This window comes from Canis lupus, chromosome 7 (genome assembly GCF_011100685.1).
Source record: "Canis lupus familiaris isolate Mischka breed German Shepherd chromosome 7, alternate assembly UU_Cfam_GSD_1.0, whole genome shotgun sequence".
Classification (NCBI taxonomy): Eukaryota; Metazoa; Chordata; class Mammalia; order Carnivora; family Canidae; genus Canis; species Canis lupus.
In genome coordinates this window covers 13895980-13915773 of record NC_049228.1, presented here as the reverse complement: position 1 = coordinate 13915773, position 19794 = coordinate 13895980, and the positions used below count along the sequence as shown (strand labels likewise).

Sequence of the window (19794 nt, the reverse complement as noted above, 5' to 3'; positions counted from 1 at the left end):
CATGATCCTGGAGACCCAGGCTCAGAGTTTCATGTCAGGCTCCCTGCATGGAGCCTGCTTCTCCCTCTGCCTGTGTCTCTGCCTCTCTCTCTCTCTCTCTGTCTCTCATGAATGGATGGGTAAAATCTTAAAAGAGAGAGAGAGAGAGAGAGAGAGAATATGAGCAGGGGGAGGGGTAGAGGGAGAGGGAAAGAGAAAACCCCAAGCGGACTCCCCACTGAGCTTGGACCTCCACCTTGGGCTTAACAATGGCTGGATCTCAGGATCCTGAGATCATATCCTGAGCTGAAATCAAGAATCAGATGCTTAATTGACTGAGCCACCCAGTACAATTGACTGCGCCCTCCTGGGTTTTAATACCACAGAATAGTTTTGCCTGATTTTGAGCTTTATGTGAATGGAAACATAGGAGTTCTTTTGTATCAGGCTTTCTGGGTTCTATGTTTAAGAGATTCATTCATGTGTTGTAATTGTAACTAATTCATTCTTGCTGCTGAATGGTACTCCATTATGTAAACACACTATATTTATTCTACTGTTGGTGGACTTCTGGGAGTTTCCAGTTTGGGAAAATAGAAATAGAAACAGTGCTGCCATGAATGTTCCTGTACATGCTTTTAGTGAACACATGTATGCATTCTCACCAGATAAAAGTAGAATTGCTGTATACTTCTGTTCATAAGAGAATTCTGCTTGCTTCATTCTCATGTTATCTAAACTGTTGCTGAATACAGAAAAAGAAACTTTTTAAATATTTTTTTTCTAAATATTTTCTACAAGGATACTACTACCCTGATACAAAATTGAGAAAGGATAGGGAAAAAAAAGGAATATTATTGGTTAATGCCCTCTTTAATTAGGGATGTAAAGATACTACCGTCAGCAAACAGAATCCACAGATATGAAAAAAAAGGCAAGACCGGGACCAGAATGGGTTTATTCAGGAAGAGAAGCATCACTTAAAATTAGGAAATCTATTAATGTATTAAAATGTATGTTAACTTATCAATTTCAATTATAAATATAATTCATTAAATTCCTATTAACTTAATAATATTGTTAATATAGTTCATTACAAGAGAAATTTTATTAATAATTCCTTTAAAAGGTTAAAGGAGGGGATCCCTGGGTGGCGCAGCGGTTTGGCGCCTGCCTTTGGCCCAGGGCTTGATCCTGGAGACCCGGGATCGAATCCCACGTCGGGCTCCCGGTGCATGGAGCCTGCTTCTCCCTCTGCCTGTGTCTCTGCCTCTCTCTCTCTATCATAAATAAAAAAAAAAAATCAAAAGGTTAAAGGACAAAAACATATAAACGGCCTAAAAAGCTGTCCATAATATTAAATTCACGTTTCTAGTAAAAATTCTAGAAACAGAGAAATACAAAGGTCCCTGCATCTTCTCTTCATTCTACTTTTCAGGTTCATGGTCTGTAATTACACCATAGACAGACTAACCCCTGCCTAAAACAACGGATGAGTTTGAATTTTTCCTTCTCTATTTATTAGCTGTGCAGCCTTGGGCAAGTTGCTCAACCACTCTGTGATTTCCTCCGTACACAGTGCAAATAACTGTACCTATCATTAGTAGTCGGGATTAAGTCCCTTACACATGAACGGCTTCAGTGAGTCATTATTATCACTGCATTTTAATTACAAGAATTTGTCCATCAGCCATCCCTTGATTGGATCGTGAGCGCCTGGAGAGCAAACAGGGGCAGACTCCAGAACCTCGAGGAAGGCTTGTGGAGTCCTGACGGCAGCTCTCCCAGCGTCTGGCCTTTCCTCCTGCCCTGTCCACCTGTGTCACACGCCCGGCAACCACTCTTTAGAACTCCTTCTTTGCACCAATCTTGATGGTGCTCATTACGCCGTTCTGAGTACCAAATGCACACACAGTGTTTCCGTTTTTGCTTTACAACACTTGGGGCGTAATAACCCCTAAGTACAAGTTGATTGTTATAATCATGTCGCAGGTTTTGTGTAGTTTTGTGTTCAGTTCCTTTAGGGCACAGCGGTCTCGTACTGTTTCACTTCAGCGTCTGCAAAACACGACAGCCGAGGCTCGGTCCCAGGAGCCCGGGGCTAGCGGGGCCCGGCTGGGGGGAAGCGGGGGGCGACCCCGGGCGACCCCGCCCCGCCCCGCCCCGCCCCGAGGAAGGGGAGGACAGCCAACCAGGCGGCTTCCGCGCGGAAAGCCCCGCCTCCCGGGTTTTCACCCGTTATTCAAGTCCGAGCCAAGCTCCCGAGCAACAGATGCGCGCGCAGGGGTCCGAGGCCAGGTTGGGGGCGCCCGGGCCACACGACCCGCCGAGGCGGGCGCAGGCGGAACCTTCGTCCTCGGCTCCGTGTTTCCCGCGACTCCGCTCCTACCGCCACACTAGCACCCGGGGGCCACCGTCCCCGCCCCGAGGGCCTATTCCCGGAACGGTTTCCTGACTCTGAATAGTCATTTTGGTGCAACGACGAACAGACGTCCCAACGGCTGAGGAGAGTCTCTCCGAGCTGCAGCTCCGTAGCGTGGCCCCGCGAGTGCCCGGTAGCCGGACGTGGGCGCACCCCGCGCAGAGCCCGCCGCCGCCGCCGCCGCCGCCGCCGCCGCCGCCGCCGCCGCCGCCGCCGCCGCCGCCGCCGCGCCTCGCCCCGCGCGCGTGCTCGGACACGTGCTCGGACGTGTGCTCGGGCGCGCGCTCGGCGCGCGCGTGCTCGGACACGTGCTCGGACGTGTGCTCGGGGCGCGCGCTCGGGCGCGCGCGTGCTCGGACACGTGCTCAGGCGCGCGCGGGGCTCCGCCCGCCCCGCCCCCGCGCGCACGCGCACGTGGCCCCGCCCCCGCCCCCGCCCCGCCCCCCGCCCTCCCTTCCGGATCTCTCAGCTGCGCCGCCGGGAGACCCCCTCGCCGGTGAGGGGCCCCGGGTCGAGCCCGAGCGCGGTGCCGGCCGGAGGAAGCCGCGGGAGACCGGGTGGGCCGGGCGAGCCGCCGAGAGTAGCGGGGCCTGCCCTGCACGCCCGGAGAGAAGTGGGAGGCGGGCGGAGTTACGGGAGGCCGCGCGAGCGAGTGAGCGTGGGTCCGACTCGAGGTCGGGCTCGGGCCCGAGGCGGGTGGGCCAGGCCCCCCGAGCCGGCGTTGCGCGCGGCCTGGGACGCACGGCGCGGGCGCGGAGGCGCGGGGCGAGCGAGGACGCATGGCCTCGCCATTCCTGACCGCGGGGGCCACCACGGGCGACAGCGGCGGAGAGCTGAGCTCGGGGGACGACTCCGGCGATGTGGAACCCCGCCAGAGCCCCGAGACCGAGGCGTCCGGGAGCCTGGCAGAGCTCTTTGAGCAGGCTGCCGCGCACCTCCAGGGCCTGGTTCAGGTGGCCAGCCGGGAGCAGCTCTTGTACCTGTATGCCAGGTACAAGCAGGTAAGGTCCCGGGAAGGGGGTGGGTGCGGGAGAGCGGCAGGAGAGGCCTTCTCTGTCCCCCAGAATCTGATCGTACAGGTGCTTGGGTTGATGGCTAGGTGGGATGAAGTTTGCGTGTGTGTGGGGGCGCGTGTGTGTGGTCATCTCCTAAAGCATTAGCATCATTCTGAATGTGGATAGGGCCTGTCCGCTGTCCTGGGAGACAGAGGTGGTTGGACACCGAATGGCAGTTTCCCGTGTCTTCTCTGACTTGTACAGTGACCTTGCACTCGTGCTTTTACCAGCTTCAGAACCTTTGTAAAATGAGGATGATGAAATAAGGTTTGTCATTCACTCTTGCCAAAGGGTCATATGGAGGTAATTATGGAAGTAACATGGTCCTATGGAAGTAATGTTAAAAAAGAAATTGTGAGATCCAGGAGAATTATGTGATCGTAATAAAAGGGTGATGCAAAATAAACCATTACTAGTTTTATTATTGTGATTTTTAAAATCCTAGTTATATTAGACTTGTGTTTTGGCTTAATGGGCAGGAATTCTGACTGTTAGATACAATTATAAACATTTTAAAGCTAGTAAACGCCAGGTGAAACAATCCCCTTCCTTTGGGGGATAGGAAACGGAAGCCCGAAGAGAGTAGATAACCTGTCCAGGGTCTTAGGGACAGATGAGTGGGAACTGGAACTAGATTGTAGCTCCTGACTCTGACTAAGGCTCTGAGCTTTATCTGGGAATAATAATCCTAATGTCATGTAAGACATGTTTAATTTAGCATTCAAAGAGTCACAGGTACCAGAAGGAAAAATGATTGCTTTATCATAATCAACCAGTAGTTGTATAACATCTTTTATGTGCAAAACACTTGGGTGTTAGCCTACAGGGAGTGCAAAGAAGAAAAAGCATGGTGGTATTTTCCTTCAAGAGACTTGGAAAGTTACATGAGGAATCTAGATTTAAACACATGAAAATTGCTAAGAAGAGTTAGATAACATTTTAGGAAAACTCCAGTTCTTTGGAACACTGGAAGCAATGAGCACATTTTATTTCACTAAAAAAATTTAGGGATGCCTGGGTGGCCCAGAGGTTGAGCGTCTTGCCTTTGGCTCAGGGGGGATCAAGTCCCACATCGGGCTCCCTGCATGGAGCCTGCTTCTCCTTCTGCCTATGTCTCTTCCTCTCTCTCTGTGTCTTTCATGAATTAATAAATAAAATCTTAAAAAAAATTTTTTTTACCGTTGTTTTACTTCTTGATATCTATTCCCTTATGCATTCTTTTAAGAAAAAAAAAATAGTTTTAAGACCCCTCTGTAGGGGATCCCTGGGTGGCTCAGCGGTTTAGTACCTGCCTTTGGCCCAGGGCGTGATCCTGGAGTCCCGGGATCGAGTCCTGCATCGAGCTCCTTGCATGGAGCTTGCTTCTTCCTCTGCCTCCATCTCTGCCTCTCTCTCTCTCTGTGTGTGTGTGTGTGTGTGTGTTTCTCATGAATAAATAAAATCTTAAAAAAAAAAAAGACCCCTCTGTATTCTTCAACTGAATATACTGAATAGTGATGAACTATCTTTTGAGGACTGGTGAATTTGAATTATGAATACCAGTTAAAGTGACTTGAGAGACATAGCTGTAGATACATACGGTATAAATTACAGTGTTGAATGAAAATTGCCCTTGAATTGGCTTTGGAATTTCTTTCTTGCAGAAGTTCTGGATTATCTTTTTCTCTTTGGTTATTTACCTTGTCGCAATAACATCAAAATGAGACTTTCAGTTATTTAACAAGAGTTTATTGAACATTCTGCTAGGACCTTTAACATGTCTGACTGCTAATTCTTCGGGCAGCATAAAACTGTTTTTCTCCAAATTCCCTAGAGAACATTCTTTCTCTTTCTAGGACATAACTTTATTACTGATATTAGTGTCATCATTATTAGTATCTGATTTCTGGATTATCAGTGAACTATAGTCATCTGTTAACTGGTAACCATTCTGTCTCAAGTATACTCACTTAATCCTGGAAGTGGTGTGTCCCTCACCCTTTCAAGAACTCCATGTTAAGGTGTTTAGAGATATTCTGTATCTGGAAATAAAATTCTTCATTATTAGAAAATAGGATTATGCTTACTTAGATATGACATTGGGATGCAATTTTCATCCATTCTTCTACATTTTTTTTCTTTTTTTTTTTTGAGCGGGAGAAAGAATTGTAAGCAGGCTCCATGCCCAGTGCAGAGCCTGATGCAGGGCTCCATGCCATGACCCCAAGATCATGACCTCAGCTAAAAATCAGGAGTCAGATACTTAACTGACTGAGCACCCAGGTGCCCCTAAATATATTTTTTAAAGGTTTTATTTATTTATTCATGAGAGACACACAGAGAGAGGGTGAGACACCGGCAGAGGGAGAAGCAGGCCGCATGCAGGGAGCCCGACTTGGGACTCCATCCCAGGTCTCCAGGATCATGCCCAGGGCTGACGGTGGCACTAAACCACTGAGCCACCAGGGCTGCCCTAATTTTTTTTTTTTTTTAACAGAATTCTGAGATAGTGTTAAAAATCTTTGATTTTTTTGATTAGCATCTTTGATAAAATAATAAAATTGAAATGCCAATATAATTCTTGCATGGTGGATCAGAATCTCTCATGAAACAATTATGTTTTGTATTTGGAGTAGCACTGTATTTTGGAGGCCAAATGAAATAGTTGTCCCCAGGAGGATGATAAAAATAAGCTGAGCTGTGAGCCTTCTTTTCTTAGGCAGAGCTCCAAACTTACCTAACATAATAGCTCTTTTAGCCTCACATAAGCCTGTGGCTTCAAAATCATCTTTTAGTGAAGTTTCAAATAGATCACACCAATGAACAGTCTTTTGGTACTCCACATTATCCTACACTTTCCCATCAAAAGATCATTAATTGACTCCTGTGAAAACTCCAGGACAATGAAAATTACAAATCCCTGTTAGCTTCATTTTACAGGACCCTTCAGCACTAGCACAGTGAAGATTCTCAGCATGTTCTACTTTAACCTGCTCACACATAATTCACTGGCATTTGCCATTAGCCCCCTTTGTTAAAATATTCTGTTTTAAGGGCACTGGATATATCCTGTATGTATCAGAACATACTGTTCTGTTAAGGTGGCACATTTTGTAACTGCTTTATAGCTTATGATTCATTATTAATGATTTGGAAACTGTTTCTCATCATGTCCTAAAACCCTGTAGTTTTATTTATCCAGTCTTTTCTTTTTTTTTTTTAATTTATTTTTTATTGGTGTTCAATTTACTAACATACAGAATAACCCCCAGGGCCCGTCACCCATTCACTCCCACCCCCTGCCCTCCTTCTACCACCCCTAGTTCGTTTCCCAGAGTTAGCAGTCTTTACGTTCTGTCTCCCTTTCTGATATTTCCCACACATTTCTTCCCCCTTCCCTTATATTCCCTTTCACTATTATTTATATTCCCCAAATGAATGAGAACATATAATGTTTGTCCTTCTCCGACTGGCTTACTTCACTCAGCATGATACCCTCCAGTATCCAGTCTTTTCTGATCCAGAACAATTCTTTGAATTGGGGAATACAGAAGCTTCTGTTTCAGAATACAAGGTCAGCTGCTGAGCTTTTATTTTCATCACACATAATGGTCTGGAGGTAGGTGATCTAGTGCTGGTAGGGTGATTTTGCTTCATGAGATCACCCAGGGGCTTAGTCTTTTTCTGTCCTGTAGTTCAGCCATCCCCAAAGGCAGCAGTTCTCAAATTATGGTGTAGAGACCCTTGAGAATCCCTGAGACTTTCTCAGGAGATCTATAAGATCAGAACTATTTTCATGATAATACTAAAACAATATTTGCCTTTCTTCTGTGTGGTAAAACTGCTGATGCATCAGCATGAATCAAGGCTGGGCAGCAGACTGTACCAGTAGTCATATATTTTTACCACCATGTACTCAGTTAAAAAAAAAAAAGCCAATTTCACTTAAAAATGTCTTTGATAAAGCAGTAAAAACTATTGATTTTTATTAAATATTAACTCTTGAGTACAGGTCTTTTTAATATTGTGTGTTTTGAAATGGGGAGTACACACAAGGCAGTTCTGCACACTGCATTATGTTGGTTATTTTGAGGAAAAGCACTTGTGTAATTTTTGAGTTGCAAGCTGAGCTATCCACATTTTACGTGAAACATCATTTTTCCTTAATAGCACAACTCACAGATAAACTATGTTTATTTAAATTTGAGTATTTGGCAGATGGCTTCTTCAAAGTCAATGAAGTGAGCCTGTCACTTTAAGGAAAACAGCTGCCAGTATTTGTTGCCAGTGGTCGTGTTTGAGCCTTCAAGTGAAAATTAGAGGTTTGGCAAATCTGTGTCACATGAACTTGACAGCTTCCTAATACTTAAAAACTTTTTCAGTGAGATTAATGGTGATTTTAATGATTGTAAACTTTGGCTCTTGTATAATGAAATGTGTCAGCATTGGAAGGAATGTATAACTTAGTGAACCATACTTTCCAAATATTGCATGGAATGTTACAAATTATGTGTGATCCATTCAAAGTGCAAGTCAGACCAATGGATTTTATTTTATTTTTTTTAGATTTTATTTATTTATTTATTCATGAAAGACACAGAGAGAGAAAGGTAGAGAGGTAGGCAGAGTGAGAAGTGGGCTCCAGGGCAAGGAGCCTGATGTGGGACTCGATCCTCAGACCACGGGATCACGCCCTGAGCCAGGGGCAGGTGCTCAACCGCTGAGCCACCCAGGCGTCCTAGACCAAGGATTTTAATGTAACAGTAGGAAAAATTCATTGATGTGACATCAGCATCCACATTGCATCTAACCTTAAAGAAACTGCCACTCACTGAGTTTTGGTGTCGTATTGAAGAAGAGTATCCACAATTATCTGAAAATGCTATTAAAATACTTCTTTCTTTTTTAACAGTGCATCTATGTGAAGCCACATTTTCTTCATATACTTCAACCAAAGCAACATATTGCAATAGATTAAGGCAGACATTAAAGAGATGTGCAAAATGTAAAACAATGTCACTCTTTTAAGTTTTTTGCTTTAGAATATACTTTTCATAAAATTTTGTTACTTATGTTAACTTAATGAGTTTATTATTTTTAAATGAATTAATACATATTTTAAAAATATCTTTTAAATGTTAACATGGTAAATATGATAGATACAACCCACATAAACAAAGCTTCTTGGGGTCCTCGCTTTTTAAGAGTATAAAGGGATCATGAGACCAAAAAGTTTGAGAACTGTTTACCTCACATCTCTTTCCATGGCCAAAGATGGCTCACCATCACTACATGCATGTTCTCCCTTTTTTTTCAAGGAAGATATTTATATCACTTTCATGCACATTTAGTCCCCTGAACTCAGACTGAAGTTGCACAGTCACATGTAACGTTTAGCTGGGTGACCGGGTGTCTGGCTGAGACTTCTGTAACTGTAGGAGAAATAGAGATATTAGTATTTATTTCTACCACTGGCTAGTATCTCATTAAAAAAACAAATAGTAATGACTGCTGGTTTTATGATGTGTCATAGTTTCTCTCCTGTTTCTGATAATCCAGTAGTTCTAGTGATTTTGGAGATGCCAGAATTGAGGCTTAGATAGGATGTGGCAGGTAAAACAGAGGGGTATGGAAAAAGAATATTGGACTTTGGAGTCAAACCATCCTAAATTCAAATGCTGACTCCTAATTCAGGATTTGCTAATGTGTGAACTCTGACAACCCTCCTCAGTTTCTCTGTACTCATTTCTACAATGGGTTTATAATGGCAAACCTAGCAGGATGGTTTATGTGGCTCATTTACCATAACAAATGAAGCTTTTGGTTTATGGTGATGAAGAAATGCAGTTCCTGCTCTCTCACTGTTTTTTCCCTCCATCCACTTATTCTAGAGTTGTTCCTGTATAAGTGTACATTGTAATATCCATCGGAGGGCTGTGTGATTAATTGCTAAGCAAATGATGGAGATGTTATTTGTTATGACTTCAGAGATGGGTGAGATCATTGGAGACCAAGCATTCCTACAGTCTCAACCTAGAGGGGACTGAAAACTGAAAAGCTGAAGGAAGAGGAGAAGGCATTTGGAGAGGGGGTGGTAATGAGAATCAAAGTACTCAAAGCAGTGAGAAGTCAGTCTGGTTAGCGAGTACACATCAGTGTGATCTTAGCAAAATTCAAGTGTGTAACAGTAGATGGCTAGAAGGTCTCTGAGAAGTAGACGGGAGTTGGATTGTGGTATTAGAAAGGTAGGTGTTTGGTTGGATACGTGCCTACCACGTTCATTCTACATTCAACAAACATTTTTTACTACCTCAGGTTAGGCGCCATAAAAGGTGCAGGGAGGGAGTTAAGAATGGTTTCCTAGAGGCTGTGTTCTGATAGGAAGATGAGACTACACAAAACTTTTTAACACCAGGTAAAAGTGGAAAGTGGAGTAAAAGCTGTGAGAGTTCATCAGAAAGAGATTGCTTCTGGCAGTGGGAATCATGGGTTGTATGAATTCGGCACTGGTGTGAAATTTCATTTATGTTTATTGACGATGAAAATATAGTTCACTACAAATATTATTTGAGGATTACAAATAAGTATTCACTACAAACAAGAAAAGATTATTGTGGAGTAGATAGAATTTATATTGTTGAAAAACCCTTGAAAAGTTTTGCACTGCTGTTAGCATCTATTGTTGTATCAATTAGTTTCATAATAGGATACTTTACAAATAGTGTACTTTATCCTGGAGTTTGGGAGAGATAAAATGCTGATAGTATAATGAGAATCACCATAAATAAACAATATTATGAATTCTGATAAACTGTACTTTAAAGCTTGTTTATTACACATTTAAAAATTCTTCTATATAATAAATGCTAATAAGGAGTACATAATCTGTATTAATAATTTGCTTTGTATATATAATTTGTCTACTAGGTTAGGAATGCAAGTTTTTTTTTGTATCAGAATTTTTTTTTTTTTTTGTATCACAGTATTTTTTTTTTTTTTTTTTTATGTATCACAGTATTAGACGATGGTTGTTTTATGCTGTAAGCCAAAGCAGCCTGTATTTAAAATTCGCTTTTCTTTGCCTTTGCAAAGAATGTTAAATTTTGTTATTCTAATAGACTAATAGATGTAAATATTTTCTAACCTATAGTTGCTGAGTATACATAATACCTGTGAAAAATAAAAGTTTCTCTGGCATTTCTTTGAAAAATAAGTTCTTGATTTATTTTTTTCTCTCCTTTCAATTAGGTCAAAGTTGGAAATTGTAATACTCCTAAACCAAGCTTCTTTGATTTCGAAGGAAAGCAGAAATGGTAAGAAATTCTCGAAATCTAATGAGGTTGTTGGAAATGGTTTAGGTGTTTAGGAATTAGAAAGTAGTGAGCAGATTAAAGAATTATTTTTATATTAATCTCTGCTGTAGACTGTGCTAACAACAGGCAATTGGGAGAGAGATTAAAAGAATCGGCTTTAAGCTAAGTCTCCTAAAGGATTCTCATGCCATGATGTTGGTATATATACATAGTTCACAACAGACATACTCTTCTTACATATGAATAGCTTCTTAGAGAGTGATGATAAGAGTTATTGTTTGAGATTTTCCTATCCTGTCATGCATCCTCTAATGGCTAACAACTTATGCCCTGTGGAGGAATCTTTGGAAGGAGGACAGGAGGATAGGAAGGGTGAAAAAAAGGATAAATTCCTAATTTTATCTTCTTAACTCTAATGCTCTTCTATAACTTGCCCCACCCACACCATAGTGAATAAATACTTATAATAGCCGGTTGAGAAGAAAGGGAGAAAAAAAAAAAAGATACTGAGTCTACTTTCCTGAATCCATAAAAAGATTATCCCGTTCCCAGTTTTTTTTTACTTCTAATTCAGAAGTTCCTTCTTATCATATCAGGCTTTATTTACTCTTACCTTGTCTAAGTGAAAAAAAGAGAAACTATATACAATAGAGACTCTTAGTTATAGGAGGAAGGACTCTGGAGAATCAGTCGTGGAATTAAAAGTATAAAGCATAGGGTTTTAAAAAAGAGAAATTTGAAGAGTGCTATACTATAAATGGATTCTAACTTTACAGTCTAGAGCAGTGCTACTCAAAATGCGGTCCCCTGACAAGTTACCTGTCTATGAACTCTTTGTTACCCAGCTGTAAAGAGATGCAAAGCTTGAACTTGAATGTAAATCAATTATTATGTCATTAAGCCCATGTTTAGTTCAGCTGGCTTTTTTTGTGTAGGACATTCTCAGTGAAGGAAGCAGTGCTTTGATTTCCATTCTGGCAGAAGCTTTCTTTGCTGATGATAACAGTTTTCTGACACTTTACTACTGTTGTGGAGGATACATGATGCAACTTTCATTGTGAGCTTTTTGTTTTAATTTATGAAATTTTATAACTTCAGCATTCTTTCTTCCCCATGTGTGCCTGGTTTTTCATTGTTTTTAGCAATTTTAAAAAGTTTTGATTTTAAAACCTCTATATTAATTCAGGCAAGAATCATCAATGGGTGCTGAAACCAATAGATGAAAAACTACTGAGGAGCAGCATTTACACAATTTGACCCTCAGTTTACTTTTTAATTACAAGGAAGACAAAAAGGGATACTGCTTTTACCAAGTCTGTAATTGTTCATTGATGATGGGTAAAACTGATGGTATGTGCCCCCAGTGTGATACAGTGTGATACATATGCCAAAATGTTTCACCTGATTCTCCTCATGGTTAATCATTTTGGGCAAGAACACCCTGTAAGTGAGGAAACAATCAGAAAAATTCAAATTGAGACATATTTTATAAAGCAAGTGGTTTGGACTCTCAAAAAAATATCAATATAATGAAAGAAAGGCTAAAGATACATGAAACTCAATGCTATGTGTGAATCTTGATTGACTCATGGTCTCGGAGAAGAAATCCATAAAGAAGATTATTGGGAAATGCGGGAAATCTGAAGGTAGATCTGTATTTATATAATAGTATTGATGTTAAATTTTCTCAGTTTGATATATGTGGATATATTTAGGGGTAGTGTGTTGGAATGTATACAGGTAACCCACAAGAGAGTCAGTAAAAATAAATTTGGAAAATTTCAGAAAGATGTTATATCATTATGGGAGCAGGAAGGTAGTGAAAAAACCGCACTGTTTTACAGTGAATTAGTGGATCTACTTCCTGGTTGAATGTAGAAAGAATTGGCAGGGCAAAACCAAGAAGGAGCCTGTCTTGGCAGCTTGCAGAAAAAAGAAACAGAGGATGACTCAGAAGGGGGCACGGGACTAAAATATTGCTCTTGGTTTTTACACTGTAGGTAGTCCCTACCTTCTTACTCAATAGAATTCTTACTTCTGTCTTTACCACTCCTCACTTTTGAAGTTCTTGCCTCAGGATCCACTACTACTAGCTTAGAGATGAGAAAACAGCAGAAGGGGAAGGTGTTTTTCTCACAGCTTACATAAGAAATTCAAAGCATTTTCTCAGGGAGTATTGTTTTGTGTGATGATTGGTTCGCGTGTTACCAAAATGCTGTATAAGGTGGAAACTACTTTTTTTTTGTTTTGTTTTTGTTGGAAACTACTTTATTGGTCTGTAGGTCATACATTCTCAATAGGGATAAAGGTGGGTTTTGAGGAGTTGTAAAATTGTGTGTATTATAATTTTTTGTGGTCTTCCAAAGCTCATTTGATATATGAGTTGTATATCTGTGTTATACAATTTCATGGGGGAGGGTGATTAGGGAAAAAAATGTCTAAAAAGGCTCCTTTGGTGACGGGGTATAAGGTGTGTGTTGGTATAGACCATTGTGAATGCAAAAAGAGAACTACTCATCTATGGCTTATTATATCTGTGTCTCACATTCTTAAAATGTGCATACCAATTTTTTAATGCTAAGAAGGAATGTGCCATTTGTGTTAATTCCATAGATAATGAAAGATCATTTTGGATATTCTTTACTCTAGGGAAGCATGGAAAGCACTTGGTGATTCAAGCCCCAGCCAAGCAATGCAGGAGTATATTGCAGTAGTTAAGAAATTAGATCCAGGTTGGAATCCTCAGGTAAGATTTGATGATTGTAAGTAATACTTCCAAAAACGTACCATCTTCCTCTCAATTAAAAATTGAAAACCAAGCATAGGCTTAAGTAACATTCTTTTTTTTTTTTTTTTTCTTTTTTTTAAGATTCTATTTATTTGAGAGAGAGAGCACAGGGTGGGGGTGGATAGTGATGGTGAGGGGAAAAGGGAGAGGGAGAAACAGACTCCCTGCTGAGCATGACTACCTTTTTGAAGTCACTGAAACATTTCCTGATGTTTTTGATGTACGAGAATATTTTCAGAAATATTCCGTTTTGTTAATATCTTTTATGAAACATCAAGTTTGTATACAAATGTGTATCTATTGTAAAGGTCCTAAGGACTTGGTATCTGAAATTCAGTGGTAAAAGCACATGTCCCTCTGAGCTGAACAGCCTGAACACATATGCCACAATGTTTAAAAAGCAAAACAAAACCTGAGTTTGAATGTGTTTCAGTGAGTACTTTACTCTTCAGTATCAGTGGTCTTAGTTCTTTCTTCCCTGTTGATTTTGCATGATTGTTTCTGATGCCTGGCCTATGTAGGCGTTTGAGTTTGTAAGTTCTGATAAATGACAGAATTTATGATTTCTTACCTTCAATACCTTAATTACTAAATAAAAATCTGTTAACCAGCACTCTCTCTCTTTTTTTTTTTTTTTTTTTTTAGATTTATTTATTTACTGGAGAGAGAGAGAGAATGTGTGGGTGCACAGGAACTGGGGTAGGGGCAGAGGGAGAGAATCTTCAAGCAGACTCCTCACTGAGCCTGGAGCCTGACTTTGGGTTTGATCTCACAACCCATGGATCATGACTTGAGCTAAAACCAAGAGTGGGTACTCAAGTGACTGAGCCACCCAGGTGCCCCTGTTAGCTGTAACTCTTACAAATGGTTGCAGAGTCCATGTGGTTAGGTAGTTCTTCCTTAAGGAAATTTAAACAGCAGTAAGGGTGCTTTTTTTTTTTTTTTTTTTTTTTTTAGTAAGGGTGCTTTTTAAAAATATGTAAATCTCACCTATTGAACATAAATTTGAGAAAACCAAACTGAATCAAAGGCACTTTCAAATAAAGATCATTCTCTCAGGGTTGTGAGATCGAGCCCTCTGCTGAAGATTCTCTCTCCCTCTGCTCCCCCCCACGCTCCCCACATGTGCATGCACTCTCTTTCTCTTAAAAAAAAAAAAAAATCAAAGATCATTCTTGTAATACATTGTTCTCAACATTTCTTGCCATCCATAATCTAGTTCTAAAGAGGAATTTTATGTTTTGTTTACATTTTGTTTTTAAACATCTGAGCTGATCTCCTGTGACTCAGCTTTATTTCCCCTTCTTTCTGACTGATATGAAGTATATCATAACTGCAATCTCAAGACATTTGATATTCCAGTTATTATCTTTTAGGTTAAAGCATCATTTTCTTTTGATACTAGTTTCTGAAATCAGTGAAGTAATAATAGTTCTCATTGCTGAATGTGTTAAGCTCTTTACATGTGTTGTCTTTGAAATCTTCATAAGAATCTTAAGATTTTTTTATTTTTTTATATTTATTTATTTGTTTATTTATTTTTAGATTTTTTTATTTTTAACTAATCTCTACACCCAATGTGGGCCTCAAACACATGACCCAAAAATCAAGAGTTGCATGCCCTACTGACTGAGCCAGCCCTCACAAGAATCTTAAGAATTAAATTAGAAACTATTATTGTCTGCATTTTAAAAATGAGGAAATTCAGATACAGAGTGGTTTAGTATCTTGCCCAAGATTAGCTAGGTAATAAATGATAGTGCTAGGATTTGGACATATATGTATTGGAGTCCAGAGCTCCACTCTTTAATCTTTTCCACAGCTGACGTTTTGTATTTACATGTATTTACATACATGGACATTTGTGTATGTGTGTGTATAAAACGTATGTATAGTATCCATCTAAACTTACGGGGTTGTATGTATATAAAAAATTCAAGTAAAGGTAGTTACTATTTTAATCAAAGCTCCGTAGACTATAAAGTGAAGTATAAAATGAACAGTGTTGGGATGCCTGGGTGGCTCAGCGGTTGAGCATCTGCCTTTGACTCAGGTCATGATCCCGGGGTCTCAGGATCCATTCCCACATCAGGCTCCTTTCTTGGAGCCTGCTTCTCCCTCTGCCTATGCCTCTGCCTCTCTCTATGTCTCTCATGAATAAATAAATAAAATCTTAAAAAAAAATGAACAGTGCTTTATAATGTAAACCCTTGACTGTGTTTTCTGTTCTATTTCGTCTTATCTCAAGAATATGCTGTTGAGGGGCACCTGGGTGGTTCAGTGGTTGAGTGTGCCTTTGGCTCAGGTCATGATTCCAGGGTCTGAGGTGGATTCCCACATCCGACTCCCCTCAGGAAGCCTGCTTCTCCCTCTGCCTATGTCTCTGCCTTTCTCTGTGTCTTTCATGAGTAAATGAATAAAATCTTTTCAAAAAAAAAAAAAAATGTGCTGTTGATTATCCAGTCAAGGCGGTTCTTTTGCCTTATTTGGTTTCTTGCCGGGGGAGAAGGGTAAATTTGTATTTTGGCATAACTTATTTTTATTGTTTTTGACAAATAAAAATTATATATATTTAAGGTGTACAACACAATGTGCTATTTGATATATATATATTTATACATTGTGAAATGATTCTCACAATCAGACTAACATTTTCATTACCTCTCATGGACCATTTTTTTTTTTGATACTGAGAACCCTTGGTATCTACTTTCTTAGCAATATCAAATATACAACATATTATTGTTAGCTAATATATTAATAACTAATAGTGGTACATTATTAACTAATGTATACTTGATATAATTTTTTTAAAGTTTCAGAAATAGTGCAAGGAACTTTTGGATAGTCTTTAGATACATCAATTGTGTAGTGTTTTCCCTATTTACACACACACTCAAAATTTTTTGAACCATTTTAGATAAGTTACAGATATTATGTCCCTTAATTACGAAATACTTCATTATTTCTTATAACAAGGACTTTCTTTTCTGTAACTACATCATCATTATAAAAATTGGGACGTTTTTGGTGTTATGAGTTCTTTAGAAATTTCTTTTTTTTCTTTTGTAGACCCTCTGGACTCAGAGTCCCTGCAAGGCATTCCACACACACCCCAAATTGTTTATATTAAGGTACATACTGTGATTTGATATACATGTAATGAAATGGTTACTGCAGTCAAACAAATTAATATATCTTCTTCTCATATAGTTACCTTTCTTTGTGGTGAGAGTACCTGATTTTTACTCTTTCAGCATATTTTCAGTATCAATGCAGTATTATTATTATTATTGTTAAAGATTTAATTTATTTATTCATGAGAGACAGAGAGAGAGAAAGAGAGAGAGAGGCAGAGACACAGGCAGAGGGAGAAGCAGGCTCCATGCAAGGAGCCCAATGTGGGACTTGATCCTAGGACTCTGGGATCACGTCCTGAGCCAAAGGCAGAGTGTCAACTGCTGAGCCACCTAGGCGTCCCACGATGCAGTATTATTTATTGTAGTCATCATGCCTGTATATTATTATTATTTAAAAAAAATTTTTTAAAGTAAGCTCCATGTCCATTGTGGAGCTTGAACTCATGACCTAGGAGATCAAGAGTCATGTGCTCTGCCAACTGAGCCACCCAGGTGTCTCTATCATGCCTGTATATTAGATATCTAGACTTATTCATCCTACACAACTGCAACTTTATACTCTTTGACCAGCATCTCCCTATCTCTCAATCCCCGCCAGCCCCCGGTAACCACCTAATTTACTTGCTGCTTCTGTGAGTTTGACTTTTTAATTTCATTAAATTTTATATAAAAGTGCGATCATATTTATCTTTGGTTTATTTTACTTAGCATAATTTCTTTCAGGTTCACCTATATTGTCACAAATGACAGATTTGCTTCTTTATCAGGGCTGAATAATATTCCATTGTTTGTATATATACCACATCTTCTTTATCCATTCATCCCTAGGTAGACACTTAGGTTGTTTCTGTATCTTGGTTATTGTGAACAATGCTGCAGTGAACATGAGAGTGCACGTATCTCTTCAAGATCTTGATTTCATTTCCTTTAGATGTATACCCAGAAGTAGCATTGTTGGATGATATGAGAGTTCTGTTTTTAATTTTTAAAAGAAGATTTTATTTATTTATTTGAGAGAGCCCATGGGTACCCGCCCATGAGTGGAGGGAAGGGCAGAGGGAGAAGGAGAAGCAGACTCCCTGCTGAGCTCAGAGACCGATGTAGGGCTGGATCCCAGGACCCTGAGATCATGACCTGAGCCGAAGTCAGATGCTTAATCAACTGAGCCACCCAGGTGTCCCCTATTTTTAATTTTTTGAGGAACCTCTATGCTATTTCCCATAATGACTGTACCAATTTATATTCCAATCAGTGGTGTACTACCACAGTAGTTCTTTTTTCTCAAAATCAGGAGTTTTAACATGATTCAGTATTATTTGTTAAATCTAGGATCCATATTCAAGTTTATCATTTATTTTTAAAAATCTCCTTCATAGGGATCCCTGGGTGGCACAGCAGTTTAGTGCCTGCCTTTGGCCCAGGGTGCAATCCTGGAGACCCGGGATCGAATCCCACGTCGGGCTCCCGGTACATGGAGCCTGCTTCTCCCTCTGCCTGTGTCTCTGCCTCTCTCTCTCTCTTTCTCTCTGTGTGACTATCATAAATAAATAATAAAAAATTAAAAAAAAATCTCCTTCATAGTTACTTTAAAACATTCTGATCCATCATCCAATCCAGGATCATGCACTGTATTTAGTTGTCTCCTTAGTCCCCTTTAGTCTAGAACAGTTGCTTAGCCTTTCTTCTTCTCCTCTCTTGATTGTGATAGTTTTGAAGAATATAGGCTATCTCTTTTATAGAATGTCCCAGTTTGGGCTTGTCTGATGTTTCCTCTTAATTAGATTCAGATTATACATTTTTAGGAGAAATACCACGGAATGTGTCCTTCTCAGTGCATTGTACCAGGAGATACAGGATGTCTGTTTGTCCCAATATTGGTTATGTTAACTTTGATCACTTGCTTAACGTGGTATCTACCAAATTTCTCTACTGTAAAATTCCTAGTTTTCCCTTTGTGATCAGTAATTTGCGGGGAGATAGCTTGAGACTGTAAATATCCTTTTCCTTATCAGATTTCACCCATTAGTTTTAATATCCATTAATGGTTTTCCAACTTCATCATTTCTTCTACATTTACCATTTGGCATTCCACTATAAAAATCGGCTTTCCCTTCTCCCCTATTTATTAATTTATTCATTGTCAAGAACTATGAAAGATCTAAGATTGTACCCTACTTGCAAGCTAATAAGTTAGCCTATTACTGTTTCTTAGATGACGGCAGAGGTACAAGACTCCTGGGTCTGAGCCAAAGGACTTTATTATTCATGGTATGACAAAATGCATGGGATTCATTTGATTTGCATTGGTTTCTCGAATCCCTCAAGTCCCACAGGGATGATGCAGGTGGGCCTAGATGGATTCCTGCATATGCAGTGGGTTGTGCTATAGCAAAGAAGCACTGAGCTTTGGGGATTCACCACTTTTATAATAGATGGAAACAAGCCTGCTCTTTCTCAGGGGTTGGGAAGACATTACCTCATCTCTGAGGGTCACCGGCTGCATACACAACCTTGAGAAATAGCCCAGGTAAAGAGTAATCAGAGCCTTAAGGTGCTCAGGGGCCATGGCTGGTTGCTTCTCCCAATATTCATGTATTTATATCAGTACCATATATGCTTATGTATTTTTTTTTTTAATTCATTGGGTTATAACCCATTACTGTCGTTACTTATTTGGTCACTGGGAGCTCCTTCAAGATGGCTCTTGTGTCCTTTTGATATGTCCCCATCATTCTTTGAGCAGTTTCTTACTTTTTGGCACAAGATGTTATAGACTGTATTAGTTTCCTAGAATTGCCATAGCAAAGTACCACAAACTGGTACTTTGTAGTTTAAAACAGAAATTTATTCTCTCACAGTTCTGGAAGCTAGAGGTCCAAAATCAAGTGTTAGCAGAGTCATGCTCTCATTGAAGAATCCTTCTTGCCTCTACCTGCTTCGGGTGGCCACAGGTGTTCTTTGACTTGTGGCAGTGTAACTCCAGTCTCTGCCTGTCTTCACAGGCCTTCTTCCCTGCATGTTCATATCCAAACCTCCCTTTCCTTTTTGTTACATAGACACTAGTCATTGAATTTGGGACCCACCTGAAACTTCACTTTAGTTCTCCCTCTACTATGAT

At 40.2% G+C, this 19794-nt stretch overlaps 1 protein-coding gene across 16 annotated transcripts in view; it reads left to right on the top strand.

Moving 5' to 3' along the window:
• The first annotated feature begins 2855 nt into the window (after positions 1-2855).
• Positions 2856-19794, top strand: part of ACBD6 (acyl-CoA binding domain containing 6) — a 207642-nt gene continuing 190703 nt past the window's right edge. For 7 of the 16 annotated variants that reach the window (XR_005361969.1, XR_005361968.1, XM_038542190.1 and 4 more), the window contains exons 1-3: positions 2858-3402; positions 10684-10748; positions 13398-13494. Coding sequence is in view for 13 of the 16 variants with exons in the window: in XM_038542190.1 (XP_038398118.1) it covers positions 3181-3402; positions 10684-10748; positions 13398-13494 (384 nt within the window). In the remaining 3 variants the exon portion in view is untranslated. Of the gene's footprint in view, positions 3403-10683; positions 10749-13397; positions 13495-19794 lie in introns of all 16 variants that reach the window. The other 9 variants (XM_038542186.1, XM_038542185.1, XM_038542183.1 and 6 more) reach the window with 4 other exon arrangements.